The sequence below is a fragment of the Schistocerca nitens genome, chromosome 3, assembly GCF_023898315.1.
Source record: "Schistocerca nitens isolate TAMUIC-IGC-003100 chromosome 3, iqSchNite1.1, whole genome shotgun sequence".
NCBI lineage: Eukaryota > Metazoa > Arthropoda > Insecta > Orthoptera > Acrididae > Schistocerca > Schistocerca nitens.
The window spans coordinates 142,198,716-142,225,481 of record NC_064616.1 but is presented as its reverse complement, the minus strand read 5'-3'; the positions used below and the strand labels follow the sequence as shown (position 1 = coordinate 142,225,481).

At 41.3% G+C, this 26,766-nt stretch overlaps 1 protein-coding gene across 1 annotated transcript in view; it reads right to left on the bottom strand.

Annotated features, from left to right (window-relative positions):
• Nucleotides 1-566: 566 nt before the first annotated feature.
• LOC126249110 (uncharacterized) overlaps nucleotides 567-26,766 on the bottom strand; it is a 73,880-nt gene continuing 47,680 nt past the window's right edge. The window contains exons 4-5 of the mRNA XM_049950760.1: nucleotides 21,503-21,625; nucleotides 567-1,056 (exon numbers count right to left, since the gene is read on the bottom strand). Of these exons, the coding sequence (XP_049806717.1) occupies nucleotides 633-1,056; nucleotides 21,503-21,625 (547 nt within the window). The 3' untranslated portion in view covers nucleotides 567-632. The remainder of the gene's footprint in view (nucleotides 1,057-21,502; nucleotides 21,626-26,766) is intronic.

The following is a 26,766-nucleotide window of genomic DNA, read 5'->3' as shown; positions in this document are numbered from 1 at the left end:
GACAAACGGAATTTAATATAAGGTTTCCAAAAAGATAAAGTTCTCTAAATCAAAGTTTAACCATATGTATGGAATGTACATGAAGGATCCTCTAACTGTGGAATGGCTGCAGCTTCAGTTGGCAAAGCAGTAAGAATCACACGTTTATCTGTAGCGTTTCTGTGGTCAAAAGTCTCTGACAAATAACATAGACTTAAACTGACCCATAAACCACATTCGTGTGGCAACCAGTTTTTAAATTTCATTCTCTTTTTCCTCGAGCTTCTTCTTTTAAAACTACGTTATTAAGGGGGAGTAAATTACTGTATTCATTACGGGAAACTTTATCAAAATGCAAAAGAAATTTCATTAAGTTATATCATTGACAAAGAAAGAGTGTGTACAACAATTCTCAGTTACTTGAAACTGAATAACTTCACTGATGAGGGATGTCGCTTCCTTTGATTCTTAAGCTCTCTGCTGTCGTCTAAGCAGATGTGAAGACGATATATGTCAGAAAATAAGAGCTCTATTTCTAGGTTTCAGACTGCAAACTTAAAAAAATTATGTTTTAGAATACTTCTGTATGCACAAATGCAGAACATTTGAGACGTTATCTTGTCCATTGACCATATGGTAAGTAACGGCTTGAATTAGCTGTTCCTTTTAGCAACATAACTGTATTCTTCTTGGTGCTGCTCGTCTTCTATGTCTGGGAATTTAAAGCCCTTACTTAGGCTGTGGTCCCTGGGCTGTTGTCCGGTAACAGACTGGACAGTTGGAATGTAGCCCTCCGTCTCGGCTGAAAATGTCGGGAATTTGATTCCCTTCCCTTTCAAGTTGCTGGCGCCGAAAGAGGTAAAGCGCACACCCTCTTCTATATCTTGAACGTCGTTTATGTATCCAGAATTTTCGTCAACTTCGCCTCTTGACGGAAACTTCATTTTCCTTCCTCGTCTGCCGCGATCACCGTTGTTGAAAACGTGAGCTTCTCCATATGGCGTGTCTCCCAGCGGCTTATGTTGATGCTCTGGACTCTCCGAATTGTATGGGAACCTCAGTAGCTTCCCGGAGTTTCTGCAACATAGTTATCAAGGTACCAGAATACTTGGAGTCTGCAGGTTTTATTAAGTGAAACTACTTAAAGCAATGTGCGCATGTAAGTTAGATAATGCAGGGCAAAAAAGATTTAAAGGCACAGAGAGAAAGTAAACAAGGAATTTGAACAGACTGCTAGTTCCGGAATATTTTTAATTTAACACACTTCCGAGGTTCTTAGTGCTATGGTGCCCTACCGTGAAGGATGATTTCAGTTATGTATATAGAATCAGTTACTGTAATTGTGATTATCTCATAGATTAGGATACATATTATCTGTCTTTTTCAAGTGAATGTTTGTTTTGTTTTCAACCAAACATGTTTCACCTGTTCGTATTTGGCACCATCAGTGGCCTATAAAAGAAAACATAATCGTTTTACTGTACATCGTTAGTTACGACACATGTAGTATTTCCTGACACGACACTGCATTTAGGTTATCTTCCTGTCTGCAGTTATATGATTGTGGTTCATCGCCTACTTTTATGTTTCTTATTGTTTTCGGGTGCCCATTGGCTCTTGTGTAGACACTACATGACACAGTTTAAGTTTATAGTTGGATGTGTGTCACTATAATGCGTTTGCTACAGGGTTGACTGGGGGATCATGTGACTTGTAGAGGGTAGCGGTGGAGTGGGATGTTGTGATGGTGAGGGTTGGCTGGTCGGAGGTATAACAGTCGGGATAGTCTTCCATCCCCCCCCCCCCCCCCCCCCCCTCTCTCACTCTGTGTGAGTGTGCGTGTTTTATTATTTTTCAAATTTTTTATTGTAAGCTGTGAATTTATTCTAATCATGTACTGTTATTAATTTTTTGCTCAATGAGCATATCCATTTTTCTTTATGGCTGTCTGTGTGAAAACCTCTTCTTGGAGAGTAAACATGCCCTTTCTTTTAGTATTTTAGCAAGCGACTGCAATAAATGTTTTAATCATAGTGTGGAGGTGATTTTCTCCTGTTAGATGTTCGATGTAAGTCAGTGTCTTTATATGTTCTTTGTACTTGATATTAAAATTTCTTGCGGGTGCCCCGTTATAGTTGGGTTGCAATTATTAAACTTTAATTCATATATTCCTAATCAATTCCAGATATCTTTCTTTTCTGTCACTGTTATTAATTTCTGTTGTATTGTGCTGTTTGTATTGAAGGAGAGTTTTCTGGTGTGAATGTCGTCTGTGTTAGTAGATCTCAAGTATCTTCCGTAGGGGGAGGGGGGAAGGGCGAGAGGAGCCCACGCTTTCCCTAATGTTTGCGTATGTCTGTCTGTTGTTGCTGGTCTTGTACTTGAGGTGTCTTTCTAACAATTGCGTTTCTGCTTCACTCAGTTGTTTGTCTGTGATATTATGTACATGATAAACATAACTGAAATCGGACCTGAGGTATAATGGCTGGAAACAATAAAAATATACAAGGGTTGGAATTTTAATAGTGGCAACTATTTATTTACAGCTCGCACAAAATAGATACGTGTTTCAAAGTTTTACTAACCTTCAAAGCAGTCACCAGCATTGTGTATAACCCGTTGCCAGCGATATGGAAGTCGTAGGATACTCTGAGCAGTGCCAGTTGTGTTGACAGTTCGGGCGGCGCGGTCTCTTGCCCGACGAATTTCTAACAGTTCTGAAACGAATGCCGTAAAGTGTTTCCTTCAGTTTAGAAATCGAGTTGCACTCATGAGGGCTTAAGTCAGGAGAGTGCAGGAGGTGGTATAGCACTTAGCATCCCCATCAGTCAAACAAACCAGTAACAGCGTGCAATGTATGTGCTTGAGCATTGTCCTGCAAAATGATGGTCAGGTCCTACAGAAAGTGTCATCACTTCTGTCTCTAAGCTGGTCGTAGGTTGTGTTCCAAAAACGAACAGCATTGAGACAGAAGTGATGACACTTTCTGCATCATTTTGCAGGACAATGCTCAAGCACATACAGTGCAAGCTGTTACTGATTTGTTTGTTTCTAAACTGAAGGAAACACTTCACTGCATTCGCTTCAGAACAGGAACAAATTCGTCGGGCAGTAGACTGCGCCGTTCGAACTGTCAACACAACTGGTACCGGTAAGAGTATCCTACGACTTCCCCAATGCTGGTGACTACTTTGATCAGTAAATCTTTGAAACATGTATCTATTTTGGACGAACTGTAAATAAATAGTTGACACTATTTAGGTTCCAACACTCGTAATTACTAAAGTGCAGCTTTGCTCACGAATTTGGTACAAATGCTCATTGTGTTTCATATTCCTATCAAATTCCATGAGCGTTCTTAGTGGGGGCCACAATATACACTACTGGAAATTGAAATAAGAACACCGTGAATGCATTGTCCCAGAAAGGGGAAACTTTATTGACACATTCCTGGGTCAGATACATCACATTATCACACTGACAGAACCACAGGCACATAGACACAGGCAACAGAGCATGCACAATGTCGGCACTAGTACAGTGTATATCCACCTTTCGCAGCAATGCAGGCTGCTATTCTCCCATGGAGACGATCGTAGAGATGCTGGATGTAGTCCTGTGGAATGGCTTGCCATGCCATTTCCACCTGGCGCCTCAGTTGGACCAGCGTTCGTGCTGGACGTGCAGACCGCGTGAGACGACGCTTCATCCAGTCCAAAACATGCTCAATGGGGGACAGATCCGGAGATCTTGCTGGCCAGGGTAGTTGACTTACACCTTCTAGAGCACGTTGGGTGGCACGGGATACATGCGGACGTGCATTGTCCTGTTGGAACAGCAAGTTCCCTTGCCGGTCTAGGAATGGTAGAACGATGGGTTCGATGACGGTTTGGATGTACCGTGCACTATTCAGTGTCCCCTCGACGATCACCAGTGGTGTACGGCCAGTGTAGGAGATCGCTCCCCACACCATGATGCCGGGTGTTGGCCCTGTGTGCCTCGGTCGTATGCAGTCCTGATTGTGGCGCTCACCTGCACGGCGCCAAACACGCATACGACATCATTGGCACGAAGGCAGAAGCGACTCTCATCGCTGAAGACGACACGTCTCCATTCGTCCCTCCATTCACGCCTGTCGCGACACCACTGGAGGCGGGCTGCACGATGTTGGGGCGTGAGCGGAAGACGGCCTAACGGTGTGCGGGACCGTAGCCCAGCTTCATGGAGACGGTTGCGAATGGTCCTCGCCGATACCCCAGGAGCAACAGTGTCCCTAATTTACTGGGAAGTGGCGGTGCGGTCCCCTACGGCACTGCGTAGGATCCTACGGTCTTGGCGTGCATCCGTGCGTCCCTGCGGTCCGGTCCCAGGTCGACGGGCACGTGCACCTTCCGCCGACCACTGGCGACAACATCGATGTACTGTGGAGACCTCACGCCCCACGTGTTGAGCAATTCGGCGGTACGTCCACCCGGCCTCCCGCATGCCCACTATACGCCCTCGCTCAAAGTCCGTCAACTGCACATACGGTTCACGTCGACGCTCTCGCGGCATGCTACCAGTGTTAAAGACTGCGATGGAGCTCCGTATGCCACGGCAAACTGGCTGACACTGACGGCGGTGGTGCACAAATGCTGCGCAGCTAGCGCCATTCGACGGCCAACACCGCGGTTCCTGGTGTGTCCGCTGTGCCGTGCGTGTGATCATTGCTTGTACAGCCCTCTCGCAGTGTCCGGAGCAAGTATGGTGGGTCTGACACACCGGTGTCAATGTGTTCTTTTTTCCATTTCCAGGAGTGTATAACTTTGAATGGGAAGTCGTGTTCAGAATCGTTGTTTCCGTGTTACCAGAACAAGCACAACATAAAGCACCCCACCTTTGACATGCTTTGTGTGGAAGAGTTATAGTATCTTTCTGAAATTCTCTGTATTCAAAACATTTCGAATAACCTAAATAATGTTCTAATGACAATGGTGTTCACTGTCATGGAAGGGGAACAGGGTTCGTCCCAGTGTTCTGAGAATATACAACGAATACACAATGTGACTTATGAATAATGCACATTTCTTCATACCAACTGTTATTTGATCAAAAATCTAAGGAATTCTAGAGGTGCAGTATATTACGAACGTTCTTTAACCCAGCAGAAATGGAAGAGTGGGTAGCATTTTCTTACATTTCCTGCGTCACAGGATAAAAAAAATACCTGCTCGGGTGTTACTAAAGGCCCTTAAAATCTTCGATGCGAGTTTAAAAACATCCTGTATTTACTCCGATTTAGTATACTTATATGAAAACTGTTCTTGTTGGTAACGAGATGATTACGAGTAACAGCATTTTGTCAGGGAGATGAAACTTAGATACCAATTTTCATTTGTAATGCATGCTTAAAAACCCTCCCTACAAGGAATTAAGAGAAACTGTTCTGCTTATACTTAAGGCATAGGTGTGCAATTGCATGATCTTTGAACTGTCAGAATATACAGGATTTTAGCTCCCATTCTGATCGTTAATATCAGCGAAAGTTTTTACTGACACAAGCATTTTCTTTGCAAACACCTCCATTTGCATTACTGGGAACCTGCGTGTTTTATTTCAGTTATAGGTCATTCAATTTTGGTACAGCTCGGTAATACTACATCCACACTCTGGTACACGTTTCTCGCAATGTAAAGAGAAATCTACGTGACGTTTGTACATATGGCACGATTATTATGCTTTCCACTTTCTTAGATCTTCCTTGATGAGAAAAGGTCCAAAAGAATAATTTTGTAACAGTACAATTCCATTTTATCAAAAGCATGAGATACACTACATTAAGAAGCCATGCAAAGAAAACTATGTTGGAGGTTAAGATGAGACCTTATTAACATTATTATGTTGCCGCTGTTTGCTGTGATGAGATGATGTATGGGAAGAGTGGCCGTTGAGTGACTCTAGGAGGGTACAAGATGACTTAGAAAAATTTCTAGTTGGTGTAATGAATGGTACCTAACTCTAAATGTAGAAAAATGTAAGTAGGGAGAAAAATAATTTCAAATGCTACATTAGCAGTGTGACGCTTGATACTGCCCTGTCGTTTAAATATCTGGGCACAGAGTTGCAAAGCGATATGAAATGCAGTAGTAAATGGGTGCATCAGGTGCAACCAGGTGATTTTTAATAGTACAACATTTTTTCAATGAATTAACTAATTTTTGATTTTGATTAGTTTAATCAAAGGTCTTTTATTTAACTCAAACACATACCATATATTAATCTGTGTTATTATAAGAATAAAGAAAACAATTTATTCTTTGATTCATTTGAAGGACGTATTCCCAACAAAGTGGTTAAACTTCTTGGTTCAAGTTAGCTGTACTGTAATCAACAATGAATCCAAAACTTTAATGGAGTAATTTGTGGCCATATGTGTAAACTTGCAAATTGCAAGTTTAGTGATCATTTAAATTTAATAAATGGACTTTTTTTGGAATAAGCTGGAAACGCAGTCTGAAATGGTTAATGAATCAAAAATAGACTTCAATGGATTAGAAACAAAAATAGATCAAATAATTTAATAAAACAGTTTCAAATAAAATATGAGTCATTTTTAAAGTAACTAAAGTATACATCAATTTTAAATGTAGAAGGCCAGTAGATTTAAAAGCTCCAATAACCGGTTATGATTCAGTTACCAGACAATATGCAGAGAATGAACTATCGAATATCGTCACAAAACCGGAATGTGCAAGTATTCTAACACAATTCAGTAATTATGTCACTAAAATATAATTGAAAGATAGGTTTAATCAACTTTGTAGAGATAACTGTAACAGTTTTACAAATTAGTTTACAAAAACGGACATAGAAAAAGGTTTTACAGATTATTTCTCAAAGACTGACTTAACACCACATCTAAGTAAATTAAATGATCTTCAAAACAGAATGTGTGACAAACATAAAGTGAAATGTAGGTTTCTTAAGAGTGTGGAAGTCGTAGATAAAATATTTGTATCCCTGAATCAGTCAATGAAAACTAGACATGTTTCAGGTGAATTACTCATGTTCGGAGAACTGATTTTAGAATCAAATGATGATAATAGAATGGAAAAAAGATTTAAAATTTATTACATTTTTAATCTATTTAAATTGATCATATCAACAACTGAAGTGTAAAAAATTTACTGACAGGCATAATCCTCACAGAGTAACAACTAGAAATGAAAGACAGGAGATTGGAGGTTTTTGCACACTATGTAAAGCTGAGAAAAGTAAATTTGTTGAAAAATCTTGTAGGTGATGATCTGATAAATTCTTCCACCCTTTCAAATACTGTTAATATTCGTGACGAAATTCTTAATGAATTATATAAAACAATGAGAAAAGTTTCTAAAGAAGACAAGTCATTACTATTTGTATAGATGATTACCGGCAAACAGATCTAGTAGAAATGAATTCTGGTAAATTATAGAAATTTCAAAAATAAATAAGGATTATAAATATTTATTAACTGTTATTGACGTTTTTTCGAAATTTGCTTGGGCTGTTCCAGTGAAAACAGTTAAGAATTAGGATGATGCTTTTGGAAAAAGTATTTAGAAAGAGAAAGCCAAGAAATTTTGTACCAGATAATGATAAAGAATTCTCTAATAAAGACTTTCCAATCACTATGAAAAATTATAGCATTAATCACTATTCACCTTTCACAGAATTAAAAGCTTCTGTTGTAGAAAGATTTAATAGAATACTTAAAGAAAAGATGTGGAAGGGAATTAGTCTTCAAGGTAGTTACAAGTGAGTTGATTTAGTTTCTAAATTAATTGATGAGTACAATGACACAAAGCAGTCAATAATAAAAATGAAGCCAATAGAAGTTCATGAAAAAAATTATAAGCCAGATACTGTTGAATCTAAGGATAAAGCGAAATTTAAAGTACGAGAAAGGGTGAGAATCAGCAAACTTAAATGACTTTTGAAAAACGACACCCAGTTAATTTTTCAACAGAAATTTTCAGAATTGAAGATGTTATTCATTCTAATCCTATCACATACAAATTAAAGAATTTGAATGGTGAAGAATTAATAGAAAATTTTTATGCTTATGAGTTACACCAAAACAAAATATCGTGATGTATATTTAGTTGAGAAAGTATTGAGAAAGATGGATCACGTACATGTTAAATGGTTAGGATTTGGTAATTCATAGAATAGTTTGGTAAATAAAAGTTATTTTGTTTTATGGATTTACTTCTTCCTTTTGTTATTTTTCATTTTGTGTTAGGCTGTCCAATATGGATGGTCCTAAATTTTCATACTTTACTAATAAAAATTCTTATATATAAATGTATACACTGTGAATGTGGAAATTACGTTTCAAATTTTCTGTATGTATATTATCCTGATGATGATGATGAAAATATAGTCTCTAAATCTATAAATCAAATAACTAATAAGAATGCGATTTTTGTGTTGCTTCCAAATACTTTAAAAAAAGATTTTCGATACTTAAAATCTATTTGTGAATTTGAGTTCGTTCTGGTCCTCTTGTGGGGTCTGACCTCATACTTTCAAAATTCTATGAAGTGCAGGCCATTTGGGGAAGGATAACTTACGTGGTGCACCAGATATCCTTAGTGCAATTAGATCTTCTGCACCTCTCATTGTCATGGCTCTGCAACTAAACCTGCAGTTCAGCTATTTCGGCAAGAACACCTTCTGGGGTACATCATCTTCTTCCATTGTCCACTGTCCTCTTTCAACCCTGTCACAACACTGGTTTCCTCAACACCCAATATCCAGCATGATAGACAGTCTGCTGGGGTGGACCTGTCAGGTACCCCCTTGGTCGCAGCCCCCTGACAACACGGGCAGTGCACAGCAGATGCCAGAGCTGCCAACTTCCCATGTATGCCAAAGGGTAGATGCCAATCTTGTTGGAGCATCAGGACTCCCAGCAATGGCCATCATGTCAGGTGGCCTTTGCTGTGGCAGGATGGCGCCTCTGGGGTGAGCCCCTGACCAGAGTGGGTGGCATCAGGGTGGTTGACCCACAGTGAGGCAGATGACGTTATCTGATGCTGGTGGTCGATCGGTCACAGCGGTCTCTAAGCGAGATAAGGAACACTATAATGCTGAGAGAAACGACTCCAAGTCATTCCTATCCCTCCCTACACCATTAGAGGGCCGCAGGACTCAAGACCATGAAAACGAAGTATTCTCCTCAATACTTAGTTAGCTCCAGGTCTGATGGGTAATACTTTTTAACAACAAAGCTTTTGTTTTTTGTTGAGCACTTGGAAGACAAGTTCGATGAAGTGGCGGGAATATCGAAAATGAGGGATGGGTTGGTCTACATACAAACAACATCTCCCACCCAGTCACATGCATTGCAAAGCTCGGTGCTGTTCCGGTCTCCATCATCACTCCCCCTCCCCCCCTCGTAAGAGTTTAAATATGTTCCAGAGCATTGTATTCTGTAGAGATCTCCTCATACTCACACAGCTGAGCACCAGTATGAAGGGTTGGTTCAAATGGTTCAGATGGGGTCTAAGCACTATGGGATTTAACATATGAGGTCATCAGAACCCTAGACTTAGAACTCTGTAAACCTAACTAACATAAGGACATCACACACATTCATGTCCGAGGCAGGATTCGAACCTGCGACCATAGCAGCAGCGCAGTTCCTGAGACAAGCGTCTAGAACTGCTCGGAAACAGCGGCCAGCAGTATACAGTGTTGCTATGAGTGACTTCATCTTGGCTTTTGAAGGTGTTTCATTGTCTGAAAACGTCAACTGGTGTGACGCTAAACCTTATTTTCCTCGCCATATGTGATGCTTAAAAGTGTTGGAAATTTGGGCACATGTCCTTTCATTATCACAACAGCCCCACATGTTGGGAATCTGGACGTTCATCACACACCAACGTTCCTTGTGGCCCTCCTCCCGTTTGTGTCAGCTGTAGATAGCACCATTCCCCCCATTCACCTGACTATGCAGGTTTTCAGAAAGATCGGAAAATAATGGAACATAAGAACCTGGATAGGCTGACCTACACAGAGGCAAGATGTAAATAAGGCTGCCTACACCCTGTGCACATGATACACTCCTATGCTGTTGCTATGCCGAAATCGCCCTTTCTGGCGTTGGTAAAAGCAACAATTCAAACAGTGAACCCTCAGGGCCGCCAAATCACGCTTTCTCCCTTGTTGGTTGTGGCACTCCTCCTCCCATTGCTTCTCTAACATCTACTTCAGGGGCAACGCCCCTCCAGCCATCAGGGACATCGGTCCCCACCCCTCTGCTGGAAGAGCTGCAGCCTCCTACGGCTGCTCTTGCAAGGATGAGATCCCTCGGGACTTTCCCTTCCACGACTTCTGCTGTGGTGAAGCCAGACACCAGTCAGTTGCTGAAGGAGCCATTGGCTGCTGGTCGAAGGGCTTCACAGTCTCCCTCTATCCCTGAAGCTACTTCAGCGATGCCCATTGAGCTAGCCCCCAAAGAGTGGTGAGAGGGCAAACAGACAAAGTCTGCTAGGTAATGGGAGACTCCGGTGGCCCCCACACAACCACTCCCTAACAGCCCTGCGTCTGAGGAGGAGGGAGATTCTGGCATCCCCTAAATCTCCCTGACGCCTCAGACGCAACGGTAATGGAGGCAGGCACACAGTTGGTGGAAGCAGTTGGTACTGAGGCGTAATGTGGCTCCTCGGCCCCATCCTGCCTTCCCCAATGACAGAAAGCGTCATCCTCCAGTGGAGTTGCGGCTGTTTTTTCCCACCTGGCTGAGTTATGACAGCTCCAAAGTGTTACACCTGATTTTTGCGTTGTCCTGCAGGAAACATGTTTTCTGCAATGTATACCATGCCCTTCATGGCTATTGGGGGTACTACAAATCTGTTGTAACTATGACAGACTGTCAGGTGGAGTCTGTATCTATGTCCTTATCTCTGTAGCGAACCTGTACCCCTTCATACACCATTAGAATATGTGGCTGCCAGGGTAAGGACAGGGCAGAAAATTACCATGTGTAACACTTGCCTTCCTCAAGCTGGTCAAGTGCCGCACCACATATTGTCTCCACCAATTTCCCAAGGCACTCCACCTTTTCTTCTTCTGGGTGATTTTACACCCATAAAACTTTGTGGGGTGGACCCAAGATTACTGGCCATGGTAAGGACACCAAGGATCTACTAACTCAACTCGACCTTTGCCTCCTTAATACAGGTGCCCTCGCTCATTTCAGTGTGGCATATGGCACATATGGCACATCATTTGGTTTGCAGTCCTGGCCTTCTACTGTCTATCCACTAGAGAGCTCACGACGACTTGTGTGGTAGTGACCGCTTTCCACTCTTTCTGTCCCTACCCCAGCGTCACTCACATGGATGCTTGTCCAGATGGGCTTTTACCAAGGCTGACTGGGATGCTTTCATCTACGATACTGTTGAATCTCTGATGCTTGGCAAAATCACTGATGTGATCCATACCATCACTATTACAATTGTTGCCGCAGCTCAAGCGGCAATTCCTTGTTCCTCACATTGTCCCAGCGGAAGTCAGTGACTTGGCGGTCGCCGGAAATCGCTGCTGCCGTTAGAGACCATAGTGGGCACTCCAATGTTGTAAGTGCCACCTATTCCTGTAGAACCTGTAGAACCTCATTTCCTTCAAACAGCTCCGTGCACAGGTCAAACGACGGAAGCTGGAGCGTTGGAAACGATACATCTCCACCACTGTATAACAGACCTCTACTTCCAGGGCTTGGACGAATATACGATGCCTTTACAGATATCAGACGCCTGCAGGTGTACCTGGAATTCTCAGAGGTGCAGCTACATCTGCCAATCCAGACTTAATCTCAAGGCATCTTGCTGAGCTTTATGCTTGCACTTCTGCATCTGAGAATTACCGCCCTGCGTTTCGTCTTCTCAAACAGCAGGTAGAACAACACCTACCCTTTACTCCAAGCCATTCTGACTCATATAACGCTCCCTTCAGTGAGTAGAAATTTCTCAGTGTCCATGCTGCCTGTTCTGACACATCCCATGTGCCAGAACACATTCATTCTCAAATTATTCAACATCTGTCAGCAGATCACCAGCATCACCTCCTTATCATCTTCAACGGCATCTGGAGCGACGGCAAATTCTCATCGTAATGGCGGGAAAGCATCATCGTTCCAGTGCTAAAACATTGTGAGAACCGCTAGATGTGGATAGCTATCGTCCTATCAGCCACACCAGCATACTGTGCAAGCTGCTCGAATGTATGGTGGGCCAGCAGTTGTGCTGGCTCCTTGAGTCTTGGGGCCTTTGGATCCATCCCAGGGCAGTTTCGCCAACGGCATTCGACCAACGACAGATTGGTCCACCTGGAGTCTGCCATCCGATCAGCATTATTGCTGTCTTGTTTGACGTGACGAAAGCCTACGATAACTTTGGTGACACCACATTCTGAGTACTCTGCATGAGTGGGGCCACCAGGGTCTGTTCCCGATTTTTATACAGAACTTCTTGTGAGTCCACATTTTCAGACTTCAAATTAGTACGCCCCATATTCACGGGAATGCGGTCCCAAAGGGCTCTGTCCTGAGTATACCACTCTTTTTAATTGCCATTAATGGTCCTGCACTAGCAGTGGGCTCCTTGATATCTCCCTTCCTATACGCTGGCGATTTTTGTATCTCCTTCTTATCCTCTTCTAGTGGGGTGGCTGAAAGTCGACTGCAGAGAGCCCTACTAAAGGCGCAGTCAGGAGCCCTCACTCAGAGCTTTCAATTTTCACCCGCCAAGAATTGCATTATGCACGTCTGTTGCCATCGTACTGTCTACCCTAATTTGCTACTTTAACTCAACAGCCAGCTACTTAAGGTAGTGGAGACTTACTGCTTTTTAGGACTGGTATTAGATGCCCACTTAACTTGACTTCACCATCCTCATCAGCTCAAAGAAAAGTGCTGGTGGCAGCTTAATATTATTCGATGCCTGAGCCACACAAACTGGGGTGCTGACCGCCCTACACTGCTGCAACTGTACAAAGCCCTCGTGAAGTCCTGCTTTGACTATGGGAGCCTGGTGTATGATTCAGCATCACCCTCAGCATTGCAGCTGCTTCACCCTATACACTACTGCAGAGTTCGATTTGCAATGGAAGCTTACCGAACCAGCCCAGTGAACAGCCTCCACATACCAGCTGGCGTTCCTCCATTGTGGATTAAATGACAGCAACTGCTTGCAAATTATACTGCCTACACTCATAATTAGCCTCACCACCTGCAATACCATCTCCTTTTCCCAAAAATGGCAATTCATTACCTGCAACTGTCACCCAGATCGCCAATTCCCATTGCAGTCAATGTCCCATCGCTTCTTACTGCACTCAACCCTTTCCTGTACTGCCTTTCCTGCAGGTCCACTCGCATATGCCTCCGTGATCCATGCCTCAGTCACAGCTCTGTCTGGACCAACTGCAAGACCCAAAAGGCCCAGTTTCACCTCAGGCTCTCTGTGGTACGTTTTCTCTATTCTTGGTGAGTTCCAGGGCTTAGAAATTTTCCACACCGAAGGCTTCATGGTCGATGGCCACATTGGCTTTGCTTATGCTCATGCTGACCATACTGCACAGTGCTCCTTGCCAGATGACTGCAATGTTTTAACTGCGGAGTTGGTAGCCATCTCTCGTGCTCTTGAGCACATTGACTCCTGTGCCAGTGAGTCCTTCATCATCTTTATTGATTCGTTAAGGAGCCTATAAGCTCTCGACCAGTGCTTCTCTCACTATCCTTTGGTAATGACTATCGAGAGGTCTCTCTATGTCCTCCGTGGACATTCAAGGGTCCCTCAGTTGGACCCCACGACCTGTCAGGATCCCAGGCAATGAACTAGGTGACAGACTGGCCAAAAAAGCTACTGGAGATCGGCCCGCCAGAGACTGATCTCCAATCAGTTTTCCCGCATAAAATTTTCGCGACCTTTGATACTGAAAGGCACTCCCTGAGTACACCAAATAAACATGTTATGAAGGAGATAACGAGTGTGTTGCAGTCATTCATGTGAGCCACACCAGGGACTCTGTTGTCCTTTGCTGGCTCCACATTGGCCATATTTGGCTGACTTATGATCACCTCTTCCATCACGAGGCCCTCCTAAGTGTTGCTGTTGTTCCCACTTTGCTGTTGACATCTTATTGGACTGCAAACTTTTAGCCACACTGCAGCAGACCTTTAACCTTTCCGCCACACTACCAACAGTGCTCAGAGACAATGACTGAATGGCTGATACACTTTTACGATTATTGATAAGGGTTTTTTTCATCACACTATGTAAGGGTGAGCGTATGGTCTTCACTCCCAGGCCTCCACCCTCCCTCCATTTTAACTCGTTCTCACTCTTTCTTTGCTGTTTGTCTTGTTTGTCCTTTCCCCATCTGTGTTCCTATAGCCTTGTCTTTTCTGCTAGAGATTTTCGTGTTTTTCAGAATGGCTGGCTCATTCTTCCTTGTTTATGTGATCAGCTAACGTAGGTCATCTGCTATATTATTTTAATACCTTCCACTACTTTTTCCTTTTAGTGTACATTTTCCCCTTTTGGTTAGCTTCTTTAGTTTTCTCTTTCAGATTGGTTCCCATTTAGTTTTACGCCTTTTAACTTTCCCTCACTCGTTTTGGGACTGTTTTTGGCCTGAGACCTGTTTGATTGCGGAAAAAGGGACTCATGACTCCATAGTTTGGTCCCTTTACTCCTCAAACCAACCAACCACCATATCACTTGCTTTCCATGAATTTTATATCCTATAGATTCAAGAAGGTCTTCTAGAGGTTGTCTAAGCACATTCAGTTTATCCACCATAGTGTTGTACACAGAAATATCGATTGGTTAAATCTCTCCTCTATTCAAATTATCAAGTACAACTGGTAAATGTTCAGTTTCTTCCTTGATTAAAATTTGATCAAATTCTATAGTAGACTCTTTCAAAATTTCTTCACAAGTATTTTTTTCTCTTCTCATTTATTTCATCGACAGTATTATTGAATTGCTCACATACTATCTCAAGAAAATATGATAGACTGTTAAAGTGAATATTGTATATTTCTTTACTTTTCTCTACACTGTGTAGACCTAAATAAATATTATGCAAATGTTCTACTAATTTACGACCTGTACATTCATGTTAGCTAAGATAAAATATTTTATCTTGTTTAGGCCTTCTGCTGTCGTAATTATAGTATCTTCATGTAAGATAATCTTAGAGACTACAGATGAACTTCGGAATAATATCTCTTGGAATACTGCTTAGATGTGGCAATATAAATAATCTGTTCTTTTCTCATTTCTGCTTCATAAGATACCATATTTTTAGTTGTGGGCATTCTTTATATTTACCTTTTCACTGTTGTAGTAGTTTTTGTTCTTCTTCTATTTTGTTTGATTTCAAATTCTTTAGTTTGTTGTTGAGAGTGAATGACTTTATATTCTTTTCTGTAGGCAGCATAGGAGAGAAATGTTTATTCTAGGTTAAGATAATGTTTTTTTCTTTCTTAGCGTTAGAGAACATAAGAGAACATAAGAGCGCATTTGAAATTATCTGTAGTCAAGGTAACCATCTTTTTGTAGATAAATTATTTGGAGATGTATTTTTATATCCTCTTGTATATACAAGTAGCAACTCTCTTTTCCACTGCGATAATCTGTTTGTTCGTAATCTGTGTCATTTTCTTTTAAAAATTCTATAAAAACATTTTCCTGTTTAAAAAATCTGTGGTCGATTTTTCTGACCGCTGACTGTCCTTCAGAAGTCCCATAGAAGAAAGTAAATTTGGCTTAATTTATGTCCTCTTCTTCTCTTTCAATTATAGCCATAATTCTAAAAAAATTTGGTCATCGGATAGTGTCAAATGAATTTGCTTCACATAGTCAAATATATTCGTCATAGTTGATTCAGCATTAGCCATAGCTATAACAGCCCTCAGGCTGTGCCAGATGTACTTGTGACAGCTGCCATTTAATGAAAAACGTTTTTAATAATTATTCTCTTTAAGAAATTTAAAATAAACTGTTTTGTTTTGTTTAGTTTTCCAGGTTTCACTTGCAGGGAACCTGTATCTGCCACATGAGGAATTCCATCATGAATAAAGCATAAAATCTTCATAATTACAGGCATCCAGAAACAGTCAGTTTTTATCTCTCTAATGAAAAATAATTCTTATAAATGGAGAGCCTACAAGCCCTTAAAGCCAATGAATTAAAAGCTGGAGCAAAATGACTAGGAATTAAAGGATATGCTGTACTGAGAAAACACCAACTTATTGGTCGTCTCTATGGGAGTAATGCCCCAAATGTGAATTATCACATTGATAATCATGAGATTAATGAACTAAAAGCTAAACAACAACAAATTATTCAAATGACTCATCTTATGTGTAAGAAATTTGGCTGTTGGCAATGAATTGCATTTAACAAATGAAATGTGTGAGGTTATAGTTGTTGATTATGTTAAAAAGGAAAATCTATTTGATAAAGCAGCATGGAAGTATATAATATCATTTTATAAATTATCTCAAAACTTTTGCAAGGTTAAAAAATTATCTGAAGATTTTAGTACAAATTTTCAAGATGAAATGAATTGGTTATACTGTATACATCAAGATATCAGAAACTTTATAAGGATTTTATAAGAGAATATCGAGCCAAAATAGATTTGTTTGGTATATCATGTAGTCAACAATTATCTCAAGACTTTATAAGAGAATTTGAAGATAAAGTAAATTGGGATGATATATCATATAGTCCCAATTATTTATCTAAAGATTTGTGCGAGAGTTTCAAGAGAAATTAAATTGTGAATGCACATCAATTGGGCTAGAATTATCTGAAGATTTTATGCTAGAATTTCAAGATAAATTATATTGGGATACTACAGCTTAGAATGAAGAATTGTTTCAATATCTTATAAGTGAATTTCAATACAGTTTTATTTGTGGTGGTCTATCACATAAACAAATACTGTTCAAAGATTTTATTATAGAATTTTCAGATAAAGTTAATTTGGAAAAAATTTAAAATATCCACAAAGATCAGTATCTTCACTGCACAAAATAATAAAACCTAATGAAATACTGTAGCAAGCTGAAGGTAGTAAATTGTGCAGCCAGGAGGCTGCTGAAGGAGTTGTTCATTCTATATACATTACTGATCAAAATTATTGATTCGTAAAACTAAATGTAATCAAATTTTTCATAAAAATGTGTTTATGAGTGGTTAACAGAACATGTTTCTTGTTTAATGTGTAGAAATGTTATTAAAGGAACATACTTCAAAAAATTGTTGAGCGAGATGAGATACATTGTGATAGCAAATAATTTGTAAATTTTCTCTCATTTTCTGATATAAATTTATAGAATTGGGGTGCAGCCCTAAAGCTGCTTCAGCCGCTGCAGGATCATAATTAATTCTTAAAATTTCTTTAAAATCAAGATCTCTGTCTTAAATAATGTATGACTGCTTTTCTAAATTTTTACTTTGTGTTCTAATTTCATAATAATAATATTCATAGTCAAATAATCTTAAAATAACGAAAGCTGGTTTGAATTCTGATAGATTTTTTGAGGAACAACATGTGGTAATAATGAATCTGTTTCTCTGTTTCTCTCACTTATTATTTCAATCACATCATGAATTACTTCTCTGAAGCCTTGTATACTTCCATCTTAGATTCTGTTTAAATTTTCCAAGTGAATGTTTTTCTCTTTGATTGTTCTCCATTTTTACGAATCGACAGTACAACTCCATGTGCAGCCAACTTTTTAAAACTGTTTAGCTTCTTCTTTTAGAGATTTTAAAATTAAAGGATACAGGTCCCCCTCATTGATAAATAATGAATTTCTTTTTTATATTTAGACCTTCCAAATTGAAGGGTCCTAAATTTTCATAAATTGTTTTGTCATCTTCGTCTATGTGTTTATAAGTTGTATCTATTTTTATATTCTAAAATTACAGCAATATCTTTAGCTTTACTTTGTTCATCAGTAACTATAACACACTTACTACTATGTGAAGGCTTGTTGGGGGTGAAGCAGCTTTTGAAGCAGCATTTAGGCTGCTCCATGTTGGTGACTGACTCCATTTAATAAAAATATTTTTACTAGATTTTCATACTTATTAAAAATTTTGTATATAGATCAGGTTCATCAATAAATATAGTCGATTCTTTGTTTCAATACATTCAAAATGGACAGGTTTAGATTAATCTTATAATATTTTAGGTCTACATAAATGAAGGTACTTCTGCTATTGTTGTTTGTAAAAATAGTGATTGCAGATGGCAGAAATAAAGCAATGAGATGTTTGAATGATTATGGCGGGTTGGGTAAGCAGGATGATGCAAAACTTACTTGAGTGAGTGAAAATGAATTTAGTGTTGCATTAATTATATTTTGGGAAACATATGGTCTTGAAATAACTGCTGAGTTAAGTGAAGAAAGTTGAAATTCTATGAATAAGCCTTGGGTTGGAGTAAAAGATATAAATACTGACTATAGGACCACTATGTTCAAATGGAATAAGAAAAATTGGAATAGAATCATAAAGGTGCAACTAAGAAGTTATTACAAATAACAATGGCAGCATTTCACCAGTGGCAAAAGTATATTGACATTCAGTGTCATCAAGATGACAATTATCCTGATATTTTAATTACAGATAAAATACATGTACGGAAGTATGAAATATATGGTCGCTGTTGTCCAAAGGAACTACATGGAAAAGTCCATGTGTTAGGTCTCGCGCTATTCCCAGTCATGATTAATGTTCCTTTGGAAATACCTATGGCTGATGAAGAGCGGTGGTACTTGGAGATTGATGAATACACCAAAAGATAAAACAACTCTATTTGAAGTTTTGGTTCATGAAATTGGTCACATATTTAGTTTAGAATGTACAGATGTTGATGGAGCAATAATGTATCCATATTATAATGGTTCACATTCAGAATTATCTGAAGATGGTATCTATGCTATACAATCCTTGTATGGTAAAAAAGTATCGATACGACCACAACAAAAAAAAATCCTGTTGTTTGATCTGAACGAACTGAATCTTTATATCAAATTAAGAAGTTTGTCACCTTATTTGTGAACAGAGTTTCATATATTTTTTAATAAAAGTGGATGCGGATGAAATGACAGCAACCTTTGGGCGGCGCCCAGCTGATAACTAATCCGTTAACATTTTTACCACAAAGTTTACAAAAACTAGGTGGAATATATCAAAGGCTAAGTGGTGAAGTTGTTTTATTTGCTGGCAGTATGGTATCTATGATAAATTTGAATACATTACAATTAATTTCAGGATATCTAAAACCAATTTCTAGTACAGGATTACGTTGAAGTGTTAAATTAAATAGTACAGTCAACACATATTCAGGTAAAACGTATCATCCACCTTGAGTTCTTTCGATATTAGCCTATGTTTCAAGTTAAGTATAAAACGGTTGATTAAACTAGTCAAAATCAAAAACTAATTAATTCGTTGAAAACAGGTTGGTCTATTAGAAACCACCGATGAGCACTCTACATACCCACTTATTACTAAATGGAAGGAGCATGTAAGGATAGCATTAGGGAAGGCGAACGACCGACATTGGGTTTTTGGGAGAATATTGGGAAAACGTCGTTCACCTCTAAAGGAAACTGCATGCAGGTCACTAGTGTGGCCCACTCTTCGGCGCTTCTCGAGTATTTGAGATTCACACCAAGTCGGGTTAAAGAAAGACATCGAAGCAATTCCGCGGCGGGCTCCTAGATTTGTTACCGGTAGGTTCGGAAAACACACAAGTGTTACGTAGATGCTTCGGGAACTTAAATGAGAATCCTTGGAGGGAAAGAGACATTCTTTTCGAGGAACACTATTGAGAAAATGTAGAGAACCGACGTTTGAAGCTGACTGCAGAACGATTCTGCTTCCGCCAACGTACATTTCGCGTAAGGAACACTAAGACAAGATAAAATAGGGCTCGTACGGAGGCATATAGATAGTCGTTTATCCCTCGCTCTCTTTGCGAGAGGACAAGGAAAGTTACGGGGTACTCTCCACCACCCACCGTACAGTAGCTTTCGGAGTATGTACGTAGATGTAAACGTAGATGCTGTATGACTACATCTACATCTACATACATATTCCGCAATCCACCATACGGTGCGTGGCGGAGGGTACCTCGTACCGCAACTAGCATCTTCTCTCCCTGTTCCACTCCCAAACAGAGCGAGGGAAAAATGACTGCTTATACGCCTCTGTACGAACCCTAATCTCTCTCATCTTATCTTTGTGGTCTTTCTGCGAAAGATAAGTTGGCGGCAGTAAAAATGTACTGCAGTCAGCCTCAAATGCTGGTTCTCTAAATTTCCTCAGTAGCGATTCACGAAAAGAACGCCTCATTTCCTCTAGAGATTCCCACCCGAGTTCCTGAAGCATTTCCGTAACATTCGCGTGATGATCAAACCTACCAGTAACAAATCTAGCAACCCGCCTCTGAATTGCTTCTATGCCCTCCTTCAATCCGACCTGATAGGAATCCCAAACGCTCGATCAGTACTCAAGAATAGGTCGTATTAGTGTTTTATAAGCGGTATCCTTTACAGATGAACCACATCTTCCCAAAATGCTACCAATGAACCGAAGACGACTATCCACCTTGACCACAACTGCCATTACATGCTTTCCCCACTTCATATCGTTCTGCTACGTTAAGCCCAAATATTTAATCGACGTGACTGTGTCAAGCGCTACACTACTAACGGAGTATTCAAACATTACGGGATTCTTTTTTCTATTCATCTGGATTAATTCACATTTATCTATACTTAGAGTTAGCTGCCATTTTTTACACGAATCACAAATCCTGTCCAAGTCATCTTGTATCCTCCTACAGTCAGTCAACGACGACACCTTCCCGTACACCACAGCATCATCAGCAAACAGCCGCACATTGCTATCCACCCTATCCAAAAGATCATTTATGTGGATAGAAAACAACAGCGGACCTACCACACTTCCCTGGGGCACTCCAGATGACACCCTCACCTCCGATGAACACTCACCATCGAGAACAACGTACTGGGTTCTATTACTTAAGAAGTCTTCGAGCCACTCACATACTTGGGAACCAATCCCATATGCTCGTACCTTAGTTAGGAGTCTGCAGTGGGGCACCGAGTCAAACGCTTTCCGTGAGTCAAGGAATATGGCATCCGTCTGATACCCTTCACCCATGGTTCGCAAGATATTACGTGAAAAAAGGGCGAGTTGCGTTTCGCAGGAGCGATGCTTTCTAAAGACGTGCTGATGCATGGACAGCAACTTCTATGTCTCAAGGAAATTCATTATATTCAAACTGAGAATAGACCTTCCAAATGTCTCAAGGTAATAGGAACAAAAAGAATCCTAAATGTCAAATCATCTCGGTGGCAAGGTGAGAAATCTGCCCTTGTCCCTGCGAGTAATGTGTTGAGTAACTGTCTGTGTGGATGAGCAGTGCAGCGGCTTACGGTCGTTGGAAGCGAGTAAGGTCGGCGGCGTCGAGCAGCAGGTCCCCGGTGCCCGTCCGCGTGCCCTCTGCATCCCCGTCCGTCTCCTGTAGCTCCCTCTGCGACTCCCAGCTAGCGCCAGGCCTGCAGACAGTAGTGCCTCATGTACAAACATCCGCCGCTGTCAACCCCTGCACCAAATATCTATGTTTTAATTGACTTTGACCACTTTTCTTCCTGTGAACGTAACGTACGTAACAAGTTTGTGTGCGTAGCCACCATCAGCAGCAAATATATAAATATTCGTTTTATAAATTGGGACGCCGCTTTCTTGCTGCAATCTGTTTTATTTGTTGCAGATTCCTCTAGAGGCAATGGATACAATAGTAACATAACAGCAAAACTAAGGAACAAAACTACACTACTGACCATTAAAATTCCTGCACCAGGAAGAAATGCAGATGATAAACGGGTATTCATTGGACAAATATATTATATTAGAACTGACATGTGATTACATTTTCACGCAACTTGGGTGCACGTATCTTGAGAAATCAGTACCCAGAACAAGCACTTCTGACCGCAATAACGGCCTTGATACGCCTAGGCATTGAGTCAAACGGACCTTGGATGGCGTGTAGAGGTACAGCTGTCCATGAAGCTTCAACACGATACCACAGTTCATCAAGGGTAGTAACTGGCGTATTGTGACGAGCCAGTTGCTCGGCCACCATTGACCACACGTTTTCAGTTGGTGAGAGATGTGGATAATGTGCTGGCCACGGCAGCAGTCGAACATTTTCTGTATCCATAAAGGCCCGTACAGGACCTGCAACATGCGGTCGTGCATTATCCTGCTGAAATGTAGGGTTTCGCTGGGATCGAATGAAGGGTAGAGCCGCGGGTGGTAAGTCATCTGTAATGTAACGTTCACTGTTCAAAGTGCAGTCAATGCGAGCAAGAGGTGACCGAGACGTGTAACCAATTGCACCCCATACTATCACGCCGGGTGATACGCCAGTAAGGCGATGACGAATACACGCTTCCAATGTGCGTTCACCGCGATGTCGCCAAACACGGATGCGACCATCACGATGCTGCAAACAGAATCTGGATTCATCCGAAAAAATGACGTTTTGCCATTCGTTCACCCAGGTTCGTCGTTGAGTACACCATCGCAGGCGCTCCTGTCTGTGATGCGGCGTCAAAGGTAACCGCAGCCATGGTCTCCGAGCTGATAGTCCATGCTGCTGCAAACGTCGTCGAACTGTTCGTGCAGATGGTTGTTGTCTTGCAAACGTCCCCATCTGTTGACTCAGGGATCGAGACGTGGCTGCACGAACCGTTACAGCCATGCGGATAAGATGCCTGTCATCTCGACTGCTAGTGATACGAGGCCGTTGGGATCCAGCACGGCGTTCCGTATTACCCTCCTGAACCCACCGATTCCATATTCTGCTAACAGTCATAGGATCTCGACCAACGCGAGCAGCAATGTCGCGATACGATAAACGCAATCACGATAGGCTACAATCCGACCTTTATAAAAGTCGGAAACGTAATGGTACGCATTTCTCTTACTCGCACGAGGCATCACAACAACGTTTCACCAGGCAACGCCGGTCAGCTGCTGTTTGTGTATGAGAAATCGGTTGGAAACTTTCCTCATGTCAGCACGTTGTAGGTGTCGCCACCGGCGCCAACCTTGTGAGAATGCTCTGAAAAGCTAATCAGTTACATATCATAGCATCATCTTCCTGTAGGTTAAATTTCGCGTCTGTAGCACGCCATCTTCGTGGTGTAGCAATTTTAATGGCCAGTAGTGTAACAGAAAAACAACAGCAGTAAAAACAAAGTCACAAACAACAACACAGCGTGACTAGTCACAATGACACACACTCAGTACCGTAACAACAACACACAATAATCAGTAAAATATAAACAAAGACGCAGTATGGTGCATAATAGCATACTACCACAAACGTACACATAAAATCACTAACATTTTCGAAAGACAAGGCATAAACGCAGCATACGTAACACACAGTTGTATCCAAAAACATTCCAAGACTGAGAAAAGACGTAGGCTTATACAAGGAAGCAGGTAAAGTATGTAGCAATTATATTGTAGCTAACGTGATCGCATGTAAGTAGGAAAAATAGATGGAACATGTGATGCCTGATATTAGAACACAAATGAGACTGGTACTATAGGACAAAATACTCCACATTTCCAGAACACCAAAGAGAACATAATCACAGACGAACCTCTAGAAAAGAAGAGATGAAAATAATCTGAACACACAATAAAAGAGATGTTCTAAACTTGAAAGAAAAATGTCACATACAAAAAAAAAAAAAACACCACACATTCAACCGAAAAGAAAACCCGTTTTTAAAGCACACGTGTACATGACAACAGATAAAGCGGTTGAATAACAGGATAATGCCACACACCTCACTTCCCTTCACTATTCGCTGATACCCTTCACATAGCCTTTAGGCAAAAATTCGAATCATACAAGCACCAAAACCTTTTTACCCACTCTTTGGCAGTTATTAAGTAAAATTCTATTTTCTAAAGACCCCTCCCTTACTAGCCACAATCCTACTATCCCAAATGTTTTAACATAATATTACCATATCAAGAAAAAACACTTTCATTCACGCATATAAACAAACAAACAAACGCACATACACAGACACAGACAAACACACACCCACACACACACACGGAGAGAGAGAGAGAGAGAGAGAGAGAGAGAGAGAGAGAGAGAGAGAGAGAGATAAAGAGAGAGAGATGTGCAGCCGTTAGGTTTACATCGTGCGCTTCGTTAGGCTGGCAACAGTTACATAAACAAGTAAGAAAAGAGACACCATCTACGAAACAAAATGTTCGTGACATGAAAATGTGTTCAAATGTTTAAATGTGTGTGAAATCTTATGGTACGTAACTGCTAAGGTCATCAGTCCCTAAGCTTACACACTATTTAACCTAAATTATCCTAAGGACAAACACACACCTATGCCCTAGCGAGGACTCGAACCTCCGCCGGGACCAACCGCAGAAAACGTGTTGATGTTTTCTACGTGAAGTGACAATGCGGCCTGTAAATTATGATCAGATGAGAGGAAACGCACATTTCGGCCGGAAAAACGATAATTGTAAGTACTAATTTATTTATATAAAAATTCAGTGAACTGTTTTCTAATCTATAGGTCTCGTATATAAAAACAAAACTCCAGATGCCTTAATGTAAAAGGGGAAACACGTCTGTAACAAATAGAGTGGTGGCAGCGAGAAAAAGGCATTTGAATTTTTAAAACGAATATTACATACATGATGGCGGCTTGAGCCAGGAAATGGACTTGTTCGCAGCAATACAAGTACGCGCCGACATCTGGAACACGACGGCGACCATCGTTGTGGTTTCCCCAGACGCGTCAGTAAAGAATGGCGGCATGTCGTCTACAGTGTGTGCAACATCTTGCGCGTGGTGGGTTGCAGAATCAACTTCGCCGCATTGCTTTCGCTGTAGACGTAAGGTTTCAGCACCTGGGTGCCAACGGCTACACAACACGATCACCACTGGTTCGTAAGGCCGGTAATTTGGACAGCAGCCGCTGTGTTTCTGGCGTGTTACGACCGCAGGCTGTGCCCTATCTATAAGGTTTCCATGACGTTATCTTTCAGCAAGGTAACGTTAGAACGCATGTTGCCCATACTGCTCTCGCCTACCTCTATACAGAAGATGTCTGCTTGTTACCCCCTGCCGCACGGGACTAGCCGAGCGGTCTAGGCGCTGCAGTCATGGACTGTGCGGCTAGTCCCGGCGGAGGATCGTGTCCTCCCTCGGGCATGGGTGTGTGTCTTTGTCCTTAGGATAATTTAGGTTAAGTAGTGTGTAAGCTTAGGGACTGATGAGTTTAGCAGTTAAGTCCCATAAGACTTCACACTCATTTGAACACATTTTTGTTACCCGTGGTCAGCATGTTTTCCAGATTTGCTCACCCCCCACGCCACCCCACTCTGCAAACGTCTGGCCGTGGGCTGAGGACATACTGACACACCATCATTCGCCAGACACTTCTACTGATGAAATCTATACTAGAGCTGCTTCAGCAGTATCGAATGCTCTACTCGTAGCCGCCATCCTAGCTCACAAGGAAAGCATTTGCGTTGTAACGAACATTTCTGCACAAAATTTTGGTTGCAGGACCATTACATACCTCTCAATGTGCTGGTGAGTACCGTTTTCCTGCAAGATTCTGCAAGTTTGCTCTAGATATCACTGTAGGAGCCAAACGCAATGTAGATACCTTAAGTGTAAATGCAGGTGAAGATAAAGTGCTCAAAGCAGTGTCATATCGGCACATTCTATAATATCAGTGCTGAACGCCACGTCAGTGACACGTTCACCAATATCGTAGCCAGCAATCTGCCTCATGTCACGAGCCATTAACCTTCATATTTCCTTAGATAATTGTGACACAATATGTTTTTATGATAAGCAATCTGCCATGCAGTTTTGGCTGCATATTCATGGGACGTAGTTTAAGAAATGGTTCAAATGGCTCTGAACACTATGGGACTTAACATCTATGGTCATCAGTACCCTAGAACTTAGAACTACTTAAACCTAACTAACCTAAGGACATCACACAACACCCAGTCATCACGAGGCAGAGAAAATCCCTGACCCCGCCGGGAATCGAACCCGGGAACCCGGGCGCGGGAAGCGAGAACGCTACCGCACGACCACGAGCTGCGGACGTAGTTTAAGAGAATCTGTTATTCTCTTGGCATATATTTCACATTCCCTGAAGCAATATGCGTCCAGCTGTTGTGCATATTTTGTAGTTTTAGGTGGAATGATTTTTAAAGCCGCACCTCTTCCTTCAGAGGCTTCCAGTAATACTTGTTCATTCTTGTGTCCATACATCTTCAGATGTTCTTTCGTGATCTTGCCACTCACACTTACATCTACGAAAGGCATCGTTCTTCTCCCCGTGAAACGCGGGCTCCAAACTTTCCATTTGATTCTTTCGACTGTATAAAGAGTTTATCTGTCAGTCGTCACTGCATTGATATACTGGTGGTAACATCGATCGTGTAGCTGTGTGTGTCACTGTTAATTGATTGCAACGTCGTTATAGCGCTTCTGTACCCTTTCATGACTAGCGTTCTTTCGGCAGAAAACTCATAGTGGAATTGACTCTAATCACAGTTCAACACAGAACACATCTGAATGTTTTCTGTCGTGATATACGCATTGACTGCAGCA